A 14,868-nucleotide genomic window follows, 5' to 3' on the forward strand; every position below is an offset into this window, starting at 1 on the left:
TTTTTTTTTACCGTATAAAAAGTATTTCCTGATACAAAAAAACAAAACACACACACATCATTGAAAAATCAATACATTCTTTCCTCCGCTTAGAATCTAAAATATTCTACGAAATTATTAAATATTTACATAAATACATATTATATGAGACTTTCTCACATAAAAGAAAACAATTTGATTATTTTGATATTTGAAATTTGCAACAGAGTATACCTATGTAAAAGTACGAAAATATAATAGCCGAATAACTTACAATCCCTTGTAGAATTGTAGAATGTAATTAGTAATTACCCATTTTTTAATTTTCATCTGCTTATTAGCTTTGTTCTGCATTTTAATTCTTAGGTAATGTTTTCACAGTAGTTACGAAGACACATCAATTCGTCTGTATATCTTTAGTCGGTTAAAAAATACATAATATTTAACATTGAATATTTCCCAGATATGCATAATATTCATTCCTTAAAAAAAATTTTTCTTTTAATATTTAAATATTTTGTAATGTATTTGACTTATATTTGAATCGCTAAATGCAGAAAGGACACATGTCCAATATTTTACAAAAATCACTTTATTGCATAATCGAATTTAATATTGATAAATACATGGTTTTGTGCAGACAAGACACATGTCCTATTAAATTGATCCCCGTTAAAAATAATTTAAAATTTCGTTAATTGCAGAAAAGGCACATGTCCTGGACATGTAACCTTTTTGCATCAAAATTATACTTTAGTAATATTTTCAGAACTAAACCTCGTGAAATCACTTAATTGTATGACATGTAATATTGTTCTATTTATAAATTTAATTTTTTACAATTGTTTATCAGTAAATAAAGATTATAATGGTGAAAACGTTGCTATACCTACTTATAAAATAAAATGATTATCAGTGAATAAAATATATTGTACTGGTTGAAACGTCGTAGTCGTGTACAAACGATCATTACGTGTATAACTTTAAAAATGAGTTCAGACGACGAGTGTATTAGTCCTCTCAAAAGAAAAAAAGGTGTTTCTAACAGTGATAAATATAAAAGAAATATTATTAAGCAAGCAAAAATCGAAGGAAAAAAACATACAAACTGGATTGGAAAAATAGTTGCTGCAAAGAATGATCCTTCATTAATACTTAAAGAATGGTAATTATATAATATCTAGTTGGTTTTGTTCGCTATTAATAAGTAGTAGCTTTTATATTTTTACATTAATATTTTCGATTTAAAGTTGTTCAAAAAAATGTCTCAAAGACATTCAACAAAAAAAACTTGAAGATATAATGAAAATGTTTTATGAGTTGCATTCTAAAAATGAACAAGACCTTCATCTTCAACGAACAATAGAAATAAAAGAAATTACAAGAAAACGAAAACGAATAGAAACAGAAGAAGGAAAAGAAAAACCGAAATCCAAAAGTGTTCAGTATTTTTTAATAGTAGATGGACAGCGTATTCAAGTATGTAAGAAAGCTTTCATTAACGTTTATAATATTTCTAATAAAAAAATTAGACGGCTGGTCGATTTGTTAGAAAATAATATTACCCCAGTTGATATGAGAGGCAAAAATATTAGTGCTAATACTATGCCATATGAGTATTGTCAAAAAATACATGAACATATACTAAGTTTTCCAACTAAAGATACTCATTACACAACACGATTGAAAAAATATTTAGACCCTAAATTAAATGTTAAAACTATGCACACAATGTTCATAAAAAAGTATCCAGAGTTAGAAGCGAAAATAAAATATCAATATTATTGGGAGTATTTTAAGAATAATTTTTCATTAAGCTTTGGTGCTCCAGTCAAAGATGCTTGTTCAAAATGCGAAGAATTAAATACAAAAATAATGAGTAAAGATTTAAATGATGTTGCAAAAAGAGTTGCTGCTGCGGAATTATTAGTTCATAAACATAGAAGCAAACAATTTTATAATAATATTAAAAAAACAATAGAGATTTCTCAACAGAATAAAAAAGTGTTAGGTCTTTGCTTTGATTTTATGGCTGTAGTTGACTTACCTAAAATACCGGTGCAGGAAGTATATTATTATCGTCAATTATCTGTCAATACTTTTGGTATTCATAATTTAAACACGAATAATTTATTTTGTTATGTTTATCATGAGGCAACAGCAAGAAAAACGCCAAATGATGTATGCTCTTTTTTGGTTCACTATATTAATAGTTTTGTTGATAATGATGTTGAGGAATTGCATTTGTTTTGTGACAATTGTGCTGGGCAAAACAAAAACCACGCATTACTTAGAATGATTATGGCTCTAGTTGAAATTAAAAAATTCAAAAAAGTTCAGGTTTTTTTTCCACAAAGAGGACACTCGTTTTTGCCGTGTGATCGTGACTTTGCATTGATAAAAAAACAACTTAACAGAGTCGATCGTCTATACACTTTAGAAGACTATATAGAAATTATTTTAAAATCATCAAGAAACCCAGAAAAATTTTCAGTGTTTCTAGTTGATAAAAGTATGATTTATGACTATCAAATGTGGTTTTCACAATTTTATATTAAAAATACTAACGCGTTAGAATGTTTAAGCCGTAATAAAACATCGAAACAACGTCGTACAATAGACAAATTTTTAATTTCTAAGTACCATTATTTTGAATGTGTATCGGAAAAATGTGGAATAATTAAGGCAAGTGAACTTATTGATGGAATAATATCAAACCATTTCAAATTAAGAAAAAACAATGCAATGCCCATACAACTCCCAAAAACACTAGTTTATACTTCAAGCTTACCAATTCTTGAAAGCAAAATGAAAGATTTGAAGCAACTAGCGAAGTATATTCCAGAGCCAGCATTGCAATCATTTTGGAATTGTATATTTTCGTTACAAACTGAGACACCTCAAGCAAGGCAAAGTAGAACATAAGATATTTATATAATTAAATTTCTAATTATTAAAAAGATATCGAATATTTGTGACTCAATATTAGTATATAATCTACCGTATATTATTTAATCATGTAATTTTAATTTTTATGCATATTAAAGCTACTTATTTATAAGAAAACGGTTATTTTCGAAATATAAATGGTAATTTGAAGCATAAACGGCACATGTCCACAACCTTAAAGTCCTTCAGATACCTACAGTTTAATTATACTTCTTTAAGTGATTGTAGAAACATGTATACCATGTCTTAAACTATATTATTCTATAACATACAATTTGTAAATCAATTTTTTTCAAATATATTAAGTTTTTTGTGTTTCCTGAAAAATTTTAAAACTTGGACATGTGTCCTTTCTGCATTTAGCGATTCATTTAAAGAATCTAATTTTATAAATTTAAAAAATGTTATTGGAAAGTCACAATACGTTTTGTGGCTGAGGCCAACCACTGGACCAAACCAGGCCACGTGATGTAATCCAGGCATGTCAAACACGTGGCCCTCAGCTCATTTTTTTTATGGCCTTTGGATAGCAACATTAATGAACAATTATTTGAAAACAAAATTTACAGGTACAATGTTATCTTCGTGTCACAACAATGTTAGTGAGATGTATACATCATTATGTTACTTTTCTGTCTTATCTTCGAATAAACTTTAATTGAATAAGTATTATTGTATAGAATTATTAGTAATAAATACAATTAAAAATTTGCATAAAATGTTTCTTTTTCGATACATTTTTATGTGCTATGAAAAAGTGAACTATTCAGTATAATATTTAGCCCAGTTAATACACTCAGTTTGACATGCATGAATTGTCGTCTATAATTATTGTAGTGTATATATTGTATAAAAACCGATCTCTTTATTAATGTTTGTTGAAAAACCATGAAATATTACACAATGTTATTTTTTTTCGTAAAAAAATCTTATAATTATAAATACTATTAAGTACAATATAAATATATATACATTTATATTTTTGTCAATACAATTTCCCTTGTAGGGTACATATTGTGTATAGAAATGAAAATATACATTATATTATATAAATATGTATTATGTTTTATGAATTATGGTACAATACAAACTCGTATCACAATGCTTACAAATTAAAACTTTTCTATTCAAACTTAGGTACTTACATTTTTTCATTCATCAATCACTGTTGGTAAAATAAATTGTTTATATTGACCATTTTTTATTTATTTAAAAATATATTCAAATTGAGCTTTATTTTTGTGTAAACTTTGTAAACCATTATTAGTTTAGAAACTAGAAAGTTATGTAATAGCTATTTATTATAAATTTGAACGTGTCACTATATTGTATTATCCGTAATATAGATTATATTGTGTTGTAATATCTAATAGTTTTTTTTTACAGTATGTATTTATTTAAGAGTTAAGACCCTACATATCTACACAAATTATTCTTGACATCTAATTTGATTTTGGGGCACATACGTGATTTTCTTATTTTATGTGTCTTGATCAAGGAAAAGTAGGTTCATTATATAATTTTGTACCCACGTCAAACATCGGTACGTAGGTACCTAATGTGAATGAAAATATTCAATACTACCTTGTAAAATCTTTTAGTCCGTGTTTGATTTTGTGTGATCGCTATTAATTAGTCAGTAGGTACTACAATTCGCAACACAAATTATTTTTACATAATTACAATTTATAACATAAAGAAACTAATTGTTAGTTAAATAAAAAACCTTGTAACATTTAATTAGATTTAAATTGCCTATTACTCTACTTACACTACTTCTGCGGTATTTCGTTATAATACTAATAATTACTGAATTAAACATTGAGGAATTTAAAAAGTCACCTCTGTACTAAATACGACGTAGTAATTTTTTCCGAGTTTTCACATTGTACATTGTACATTTATTTTTAGGCCACCTCGTCACACAGGTATGATGATTAAATAACTTTTCACCCCCCTTTTAAGTTTAATTTAATCGAACAAATTGAATGTAAGTATAGAATACTGAATAACAGAGTAGGACTTTAGGTGCTAAATATTTAATTTATTCTAACATCAAAAAATGAAATTTATACATTCATTAATTCCACTATAATACCCTGTAATATAATGAGAAATTTACTATTTTTAAGGGATACTACGGTCTATAATAAGTAATAACCAATGAATCAATATCATAATGAACACAGAGAATTTCATGAAATTGGTTTTACTTGAAAAAATATGTTATGTATGGTTGGTAATGAAATAAGTTGCTACAGTAAACACTTTTTCTTAGATATCACAATTGAGAATTTGTAGAGTATTAAAATATAGCAATTTATCTATAAATAATGATTTAAAAATTAAATTTTATTTTTTTGAATCATATAATGATTTAAAAAAAATTTCATTTCTTAAGAAAGTTATTTTGTGTATTTTGTAGCAATCATTACAGTATTAGTTATTAAGTTTATTACATTATATTGTTATGTATGTTGATGTTGGACATATTTATCTGTATTGTTTATATATTATTATGTAAATGTATAAAGATTTTTTTGCATATTACTCTATTGTAATTTATTTGAATATTTATTAGGCAAACATAAAAATAGTTAAAAATATATAAGAAATTATATGTTTTCTACATCATTTGACTACTTTACTTACTGCGTTTGAATAGCAAAATGCCATTCCCAAATACTTTTTTTTTCTTCTAACTTTATAGTTTATAACGTTATATTTACAATAACAAAACTCAGTCATCTATATATTAATATCAAATCTTCTGACTATGGAGTCAAGAATAAATAAATAGTTTGAATAAAGCATAACACTTAGAATAATTATGGCATTAACTATTATTGATCATATAATTATATTATATTATACATAATATTATGTATGGTATTGTATATGGTATAACAAATGTAAATCTAAATTTAAAAAAAACCAGTTATCATATTTTGTGTTAAAACTATTTGTTTACTTTAATTTTTATTTTAAATTAGTTTTTGATGTGCATTTATCTTTTATTTTTTTTTGTATTTTAATTAATAAAGCCCTCCTCCTAAAAGAGCATTCAATTATAAAATAATAAAAGTTCGAGAATGATGTTCTGTTGGTATAGTTTGGGGATTAATTCAAACAAGCGATTGTCGTTATGAGAAAGCTAAAAACTACAGTGAAAATACCTAGCTAAGATACCACTAAAACAATTTAAAGACGGAGGAACAGCATAGTGCTCCTACGCAAATGGAATTAGTAAAAATTAACTACATAATGCTAAGAGAACGATATTACAATGAGCGAATTACTATAAACAATGTAATTAAATAAACAAGTATTATGTTTGAACAGTGTGCTTGCAATGCCAAAAATAATTAAATAAATCCACATACGTACAAATAGTTTAAATATAATTGTGGTAGTTCTGCACACATTATAATAAAATATATTAAAATTACCTTTAATAAATAAAAATTACACGATGAACTTATCTTAAATCTATTTGTAACGAGAAGAAATAGAAAGAAACGAATGATAAAATAAATGATAACTACTAAAATATTCAATCATTTTAAATACTGAGCGATGAATGTATTTTACGAGTTTGAAGAATACAAAATGATTCGATTAGCATTTTGTGGGGAGTTTTTCTCAGGATCCAGTTGGTAATTTTGGGTATAAAAAATTCTTAGTACTTTTTAAAATAGCCGGTAAAAACAAGGAAATTAAGGAAAAGCTTGAATTTTAACGCAAAACCAGCATTTGACGAAATCAATTTACTCAAAATGAATAATTGCAGATATAGGTACTATACACATATTCAGCAAATGTTTAGGATTATTATTTTCTTCTTATTATCATACTAAAATTGTCTAAACTTTCATTATTTTTTTAACTATTTACAAACATTTGAAATTTAGGTTGTTTTAATAGTTTGTTAATTTAATGCCTGTTTCTGTGTAAGTTTTTATGATAGCTATCTTAAAGCCAATATTTTTGTAGTTAAAATTTAGAAAACTTTCAATTTTCATAGCTCGAAATAGAAATTGAGTATAAAGTTTTTCAAGTTATTCTTACAGTAACAAAAAAACTAAAAAGAAATACAAGCACAGTTTTTTCTTGCAGACGTTTTAAGCTCAATTTTTTTTATGAAATCTGATATTAAAAGATAAATAATGATATTTTCCAGTTAGTTGTAAATTAAAAAAAAATATTCGTAGGCACTTGATACTTTTAACGTATATTATTATATTTTAGGTACACAAGAAAATTTTCAAATGCAATGTTTACTGCAAAAATTAATTCAGCCTACCATATTACTTAGGTAGGTACAGTAAAATAAATTATTCTAATAGTAATATTTTAACATAAAATAAACTTAGTAATATATATTAGGTTGATAGACAGTATTAGTTTATTCGTTTTACGTATGTACTGAATAATGATTTATCATTTGAATTCAAATTTAACACATACATTAAAGTGACTCAATCAATGACGAGGCACACAGAACACCTTTTGCACTGTTGAGTGGTTGCTTCCTTTCCTCTTTTTTAATGTTAATTTTATTTGTTTTTTCATATTTCTTTGGAGTTCGTATGATTTCGTGACAAAGTTAGCAGATCAGAAGTTAACTTCAAAAACCCTTATTAATCACAGTTCATACGATTTTTTTTCTAGATATTACGACTTAATACAATTACAATGGAAATTTGTTTTATAGAAAAAAAATTAAATATAAAATAAATAATATATAAGGACTACGTTTTATTTTATGGTTTGAAATTCTATTTTGAACACGAAAGCCAGTTTTTATGTCTTTGCAAGGGGCTTTCTAACTGACATACTCAGCCGCAGTAATTTGGTAAAATGTTTTGAGAGCATCGTTTGTCTTTCACAAAAGAAATTAATTTGAACGCGATTATTATGAAAAATTTATTAAATTCCAGCAATTCGTTATAGGAAATAAACATTTTATTCAATTTTTCCTAAATTAGTGATGTTAAATAAAAAAAATGTACCTCTATTAACTGTGGACAATTTAATATAGTTGTAGATAATATAATACAATACAATTATTCTATTTACTTTATTAATTTTTGTTTATAAGTGATACACAAGTTTATTTATTTATATATTTATTTAAATGAACTCTAAAAAGAGTATTACTAGTCAGTGTCGTCAAGGTTAGGCTGAGTTAAGTTAAGTTCACTTCCAACATTACTTAAGCTTTTTACTGTACATTATATCAATCGTTCTATATGTTTAGAAAAATAAAATAAATTATAATGCACATAAAACGATATATTATAGATTTATTAAAACACAAAATTGAATTTCATTGAGATCCGTAAAATGTTTTAACAACTGTTGTAAAAAATTTCAAGTAAATCCATCTCTGTTTTTGACTAAACTTGAGTCTTGAAGTCTTGAAACATTTTAATGCTTCTCCATACTCAGATCATACATAGATATAATATGGTATAACATGGTATGTATTTGGTAATTGGTGTATCATAATATATTTTATAGGTAAGTACAACATAATAAGCGTATCGACGTATCGTTAATAATTTTAATACGGTATTTCAAATAATGTTTTTAAATCAAATTTGTATCAATGCTTGTCAATTTTAATACATTCAGTATACATAATTTATCTACTAATTACGTATTCATAATACTAAATATTATAACATTGATAACTATGGAATTGATGCCATTAAGAGAATTTAAAATGTACATTTTTGTAGTTTGCATAAAAAATGGATTGGACAAAGAGTGTTTTAATAAACTTATAAAATATATAATTTCATGGAGAATGCGCCTTATATAAGGCTTTAAAACTGTATTAACGTTTTACAATTTCTTTGATATATCTACCTTACAATACACAATACCATCACTAAATATTCGTTGCTTCGTTGCTACAGTAATTTTACATTATATTTTTTGAACAAAGATAATTGAGTATTATAACCTCTAGACGTAAAGTAAGAGTTGAATTTTTTTATTGATTTTTTTTTTTTATAAATTCTGTGCCAATGGCCAGCGGCCATTATTTACATTGTGTTTACAATTTACATGCTGGTTTAATGTTGGATTAGATATTATATTTCAATAATGCCACTTTATAAATACAATTATAGTACAGTAGGGAAATAGTCATTTTATATAAACATTTCATTTTAAAATTTTGTTGTAGACCTAAATCATTTGATTTTAAAAACTGATTGTCATTGAATTGTTTTGGTTAGGGTACGGTACGAGAGATGAGTCTTGATTTTCACAAATGATGTCAATGTTAGTCAGTTCTGAATATCTGATGCCCTGAAACCGTTGATATCCAGTTAGGATGTGTTTTTATTTTAATTGTTAGTCTGATACCATGAACTTTGTACAGGTTAGGTGCGTCCCCCTAAAGTTTGTTATTTATAACACATTTTGAACATAATCAGGATTTAGAAATAAAAATTTTACTTCCAATACGGCAGATGATGTCATTTTATAAAATCTCAATAATAATATTAGTATCCCGATATTTTACTGTCAATAAAATAATCTTAGAAAGCAAAAATGATCAATATTACAGTTTATGTATAGTTGAAAGCATAATTTAAGTAATCAAATATTAGTTTTTAGTTGAACATACGATTAGCTTATAATCTCATCTACTGACTTAGGTACTAAAAAATACATAGTTATATATATATATATATATTTCTTGCCTTGTTATAAAATTAATATCATAATTAATTCTGTATAATACATATATTTTTGATTTCTGATCGATGAATGTATGATATCGATTTTACAATGAGGTATGTTTTTTTCTGTCGGTCATCGCCTACTTTTTATTGATAAGGTCACCTAACTTTTAAAAAGCCAATTTAACTTTTATTTATTTTTGTATCATATGCGTGATGTATCAATCAAACGATTTTACTCAGATCTAATTAAATATAATAAATCAAAAGAGTAATAAAAAACGCCCTTTTGTCTTATCCGAATCACTGTAATATACAGCAGCGAGTGACCCGAAATGTTGCATAAAGCATGTTCTCCACGTAAACAGCTCATCACTCTGGGGCGTTCCAACTATGCATACACACCTTATGATAAACAATTTTTTTTTGTTGAATCTGTAATTTATTTTTCCGTGCATACTACAGTGTTTTAATTATTGTGCACTAATAATATACTCATATTATACTTTATACTCTTATTTGCAACAATATTATATTTTTACGTTTCTCATTATTCGGGTCACAGCTTAAAAACTGACAAATAACCTACCACAATAATACACTATTAAAAATATGTCTATTTATTTTGGGTTTTGTTATTAATTCTTATGAAAGCGGTTCACTTCTATGCATATTGCAACAGTTTCGTTAAAAAAGGTCAAATAAAATTTTATGAACTGGGTAGGTATGATTTTTGTATGCACCAAATTTTCAACCAATATATTATAACTATGCAGCTCGTACACTCATAAATAAAATAATTGTCATGTCATTGTGTTCATAATATGTCAATAATGTAAAAATATTATTTATGAGTTTATGACTTATAAATAATAATAATAATAATATTATAAATTATTAAAAAATATGCCTATAATATTGTATTTGTTTTTTTTTTTTCATATTAGATCGTCCACTTCAATAACTTTGGTAAAGAGCAAAGTAAAAAAAAAAAAAAAAATTAAACATCAATAAAGTTAAATTTACTAGAAATAAACGAATTGGCGTTCATAACTCGAAAATCACTATAACTACATAAGAGTAATAAGGCTATATGTAAGGAACAACGAAAAATCAACTGACTCACATTTGAAATAGGTTAACGCTTCTTTTTCAGGGACTCCATTTCATAATACTCAAGAAAACTATAGTAATATCTATAACCTTCATAAATATTATGTTAATGTTTTTTTTTAATAATATACACTAAAAAAAAAAATAAATAAAAAAATAAGAGTTCTTTTCTGTCTGATGATGATGACTGTTTTATTCAGTTATTTATTTATATTATGACGATTCATTAAACGTACAAATGGCGTTAGTAATAAATAATAATATTACAACTACAATTTATGACTGGATAATGGACTCATTGTGAAAAATGAACTATAATATTATAACTAAAACTGTCTCTCCATTGTAGTCTCATTTTAAATCCCTAAATTTGCCGTCGGTTGATATAATTCAGCAGTCGTACCAGGACGCATCTACACACGGTTAGCTGACATTTAATAATATAATTATTGTCACCGTAACGAAATATTAAATTAGTTTGCTAATTAATGCGCGGGAAATCATTTGAAATCAACCTAAATACCGATGTGCCTATAATCTATATAATATATTTATTGGTAAAAATTAGTACCATGCTGTAACGGATAAAAATATAAAATTGTTATTTAAACATAATATCAATTATTATAATTTTATAATAATTTTATTTTATTGACGGAAAACTTTCACCACTGTTTTTTTAAGTACTTAGACTTATACGAAGTCTCAAAACCAGCTATGCTATAGGCATGTAGTTTTAATAAATCTGTTGGATATATATCTCAGAATAATATGATCAACTATAATGATAGTTGCAAATTTTATAATTTATGTGTATTAAAGTTTATGTTGCGGAATACTGTAACAGTAAATTAATACAATGAATAGAAAAATAAAATTCTGAAAACCCAGTTAAATGGTACGAATAATTGTTTTCCAGACTACTACAATTGAGATATTTTGTGACCAGAATGAGAATCGCACAATACACACAATAGATTTAGTTATTGTGGCACAGTTTTAATCAATTTACCTCTATCCATGTTCACCATTATTATTATTACTAGCCATTCAACATATTAATCGAAAGTTTGATAATGTAAGAAAATTAGATTCCGAAGACGCTTTTGAGTCATCAAAATAAAAATAATCAATGATCAATTTATACAAAATGTCTATCAGACTGAAAAACTAAAAAAAAAATGAATATTTTATCTGAAATAAAATCCAATTATTATCATCTAAGGACCCCAGAAAATATTTTTTTACTTTACCTATCAAGTAAACAAAAGAAAAAAGAAGTAACAGAAAAAATGGTTAAAAAAATACTGACATTATTATTTATTAGTTTTGTTCCTCTATGGCCTATAGTATTCAATATTCAAATAATACGGCTTTAGCCAATGATGTATATTCAAACAATTCAAAATAGAAAATATTATTTTGCCTCCGGTAAACCATTTCTCGACATACGAGTATAATTCGAGGAATAAATATACTAATTTAAAACTCTCAACATTTAATTAATTTTACAAATTCAATGTATGTAAAAGTATGAATTTTTCTCGGAAAATACAATTATACGTATTATGTTGTTACATTCATATGTAAATGTATTAAAAAAAAGCCATTTACTGGTTTGTTTGGCGATGAACAATATGTTAGGACAAGCAGAGGTATACAATACCATACATGCTTAGCATTAGAAGTCGAGCATGGAAAAATTATGTTTGATGAATTTTGTATACTGTTCAGGAGAAGAGATTGTTAAGTCGTATGAAGTTAAATATTTTAATTACAATTGTTTGTACCTTGAGATTATAATACTATACACCGCCATATTATTTTACAATAATTATATGTTCTAATACAATTACTGCAACCCTTATCTACTAGGTAGCTTAAAATCGTCCACAATTTTTTGAAAGGTTTTTACTCGTATACTCGAAAATTGTTCTCATAGAAGAATATTTTTATATCATTATAGTAATGAGTTTTATTGGACATCTACTGATTTAGTATTGTCTTTCCCATAACTGCAGAATAGACAAATCCATTGCTTTATTATAACTCGATGTCACGATGTCACGTTTTAACTTTTATTGTGACCAAACTCTTAAAAAATAAAGTGAAATTTAATTCGTTCATTAATAGGTAATAATATGATTAATGTATATTGGAAATTATTGTAATATTATTCCAAAATACATGAATTAGTTTAAAAGCAATTAGGTGCATAATTATATCAGTTATAGAACATAATTAATACATCTCGCAAATTTCGAATCATTATTTTCGCTCAGGAATAGACCAGATTGTATTTTAATTAAACTGAACAAATAACATATATCTGGTATAAACGTTTTACGCGGCCAAAATATTATTAAAATATAAAAATTTAAAATTAAGCATTAAGCATTATAAAGGAATTTATTTCAAAAATGATGCCTTGATTGATCTTTACAGTTTAAAGTGATAACATTTATGCTAGTCAATCGAGAATTAAGGATAGCATATCTATTAAAATATTGAGCTATTCTGATTTCATAACACGCATGTTGTTTCAATAAATGAGAGTTGAACCAAAAAAAAAAATCAATTTAACAATCATTTGTTAATTTACGATGATTTTTGACTACTACTTTGTGATCTATTTGGTAAAAACTTATTAACTATAGTTTACCTACAGCTGCATTTAACGATATACATAATATTATTATATTTCATTCAACTATTGGCTGAATTGTGTGTATATTTGCAGTTTTGTATAGTCTAACTTATGATAGAAATCCATAAGATTATTATTGTAATAAATTCTAGAATTTCATGCCCGTAATAGATACTATAGACTTAGGTTTCGGTCGTTACGAGTTTCTTCAAAAATCCAAAACAAGTAATAATAAGTACATAATAAGACACATAATTTAATATAATATTGTTAATTAATTACGTAGCTATTGTGTATTATTTTCCAGAGCATGTTTCAGTGCAGTTGTACAAACTGGCCATATGCATACGCTACATTTTTTTTACAAAGTAGGAAGCTGTTATTTTTTGCGTATTCAGAAATATTGTGATTCCACAAATTAAACTCGCATTACGCTCTAGTTAAATTTTATTTCCCCAGTTAAATTAATAAAATATAGTAAAAGTATTTTATACTGTAATTGTGAATTAAATTTATAATATTATTTAATTGGTTTCGGTCTAGAATAAATAAATTCTTTACCGACAAGAAACGTATCATACAGTTTTTTTTTTAATTTGACGATGTTCCGTTGTATAAAATAGCCAGTAGCCACACAAAAACAACAGCAAAGGCACTGTAAATATTTATATTTACGACGTTACACTGATTATGAAACGTTTTATGTATGAGACAAAGACGATGCCGATGATAATAATCGGAATACACCAACACTGCTCGTTGAAATATTCAATAGGTCTTCTTTTCGGACAATACTTAAGGTAAATATTAAAATACATTCTTTCCTTTAAAACTCCGTAATGATCGGGTTGGTTTTTACGTACATTTTTGTCCTCATTATGAAATAATATTCTATTTCAGAGTCAAACGTGTTTTAAATATCGTAATTATTATCACACACAAAAGTCTACAAAATAAATATGTCATGTGTCATTTTATTTTTTTAACAATTATAATTGTAAATAAATCATTTTCAATAAAATATTAACAAATGTGCTGAATTTTTTTTATGTCCTCGTATATTATTGCACATAGTCCTCACAGTCATTGCGCATATTTATTATTATATGACAACGTGACGTACATTGTATAATGTACATACATCATGTCCTCGCATATAGCTACCATATTATGTCCGAGACAGAATCAAAATGTGGCATAGTTAACATTATATATAACATTGTTATAGTATACATATTTAATTTTAAATGTATATACTTTGAGAAAGTATTTAAATTATTTTGTTCAAGTACTTTTTTTGAAAGTATTTAAAATACGTATTTGAGTATTTGAATACTTTTACTCAAGTGTTTTGCAGTTTTGCAATACCGTTTCTGGGTATACTATATTGCACGAAGCTAGACAATTATGCAATGTTCTATTATTGTAATATTTTTTAATATTAATGTTTCAAACAGATTTGAAATAAAACAATTTTGTAGT

General features: G+C 25.7%; 2 protein-coding genes across 3 annotated transcripts in view; one reads left to right on the forward strand and one right to left on the reverse strand.

Annotated features, from left to right (window-relative positions):
- LOC111026605 (cyclic nucleotide-gated cation channel alpha-3) overlaps positions 1–14,868 on the reverse strand; it is a 112,305-nt gene that overhangs the window by 30,462 nt on the left and 66,975 nt on the right. The gene's annotated exons all lie outside the window — the stretch shown is intronic.
- Positions 510–3,190, forward strand: LOC111026606. Its single transcript, XM_022304710.1, has 2 exons — positions 510–1,144; positions 1,230–3,190. The coding sequence occupies exons 1-2, from the start codon at positions 969–971 to the stop codon at positions 2,902–2,904; spliced, it is 1,851 nt and encodes a 616-aa protein (XP_022160402.1). The 5' UTR covers positions 510–968; the 3' UTR covers positions 2,905–3,190.

This window comes from Myzus persicae, unplaced genomic scaffold, assembly GCF_001856785.1.
Source record: "Myzus persicae strain clone G006 unplaced genomic scaffold, MPER_G0061.0, whole genome shotgun sequence".
Lineage (NCBI taxonomy): Eukaryota > Metazoa > Arthropoda > Insecta > Hemiptera > Aphididae > Myzus > Myzus persicae.

Bases quoted from the DNA above. Each gene is read 5' to 3' on its own strand.
- LOC111026606 (XM_022304710.1), top strand. From the start codon at position 969: ATGAGTTCAGACGACGAGTGTATTAGTCCTCTCAAAAGAAAAAAAGGT. The intron at 1,145-1,229 runs GTAATTATATAA...TTCGATTTAAAG, and splicing joins TCATTAATACTTAAAGAATG to TTGTTCAAAAAAATGTCTCA.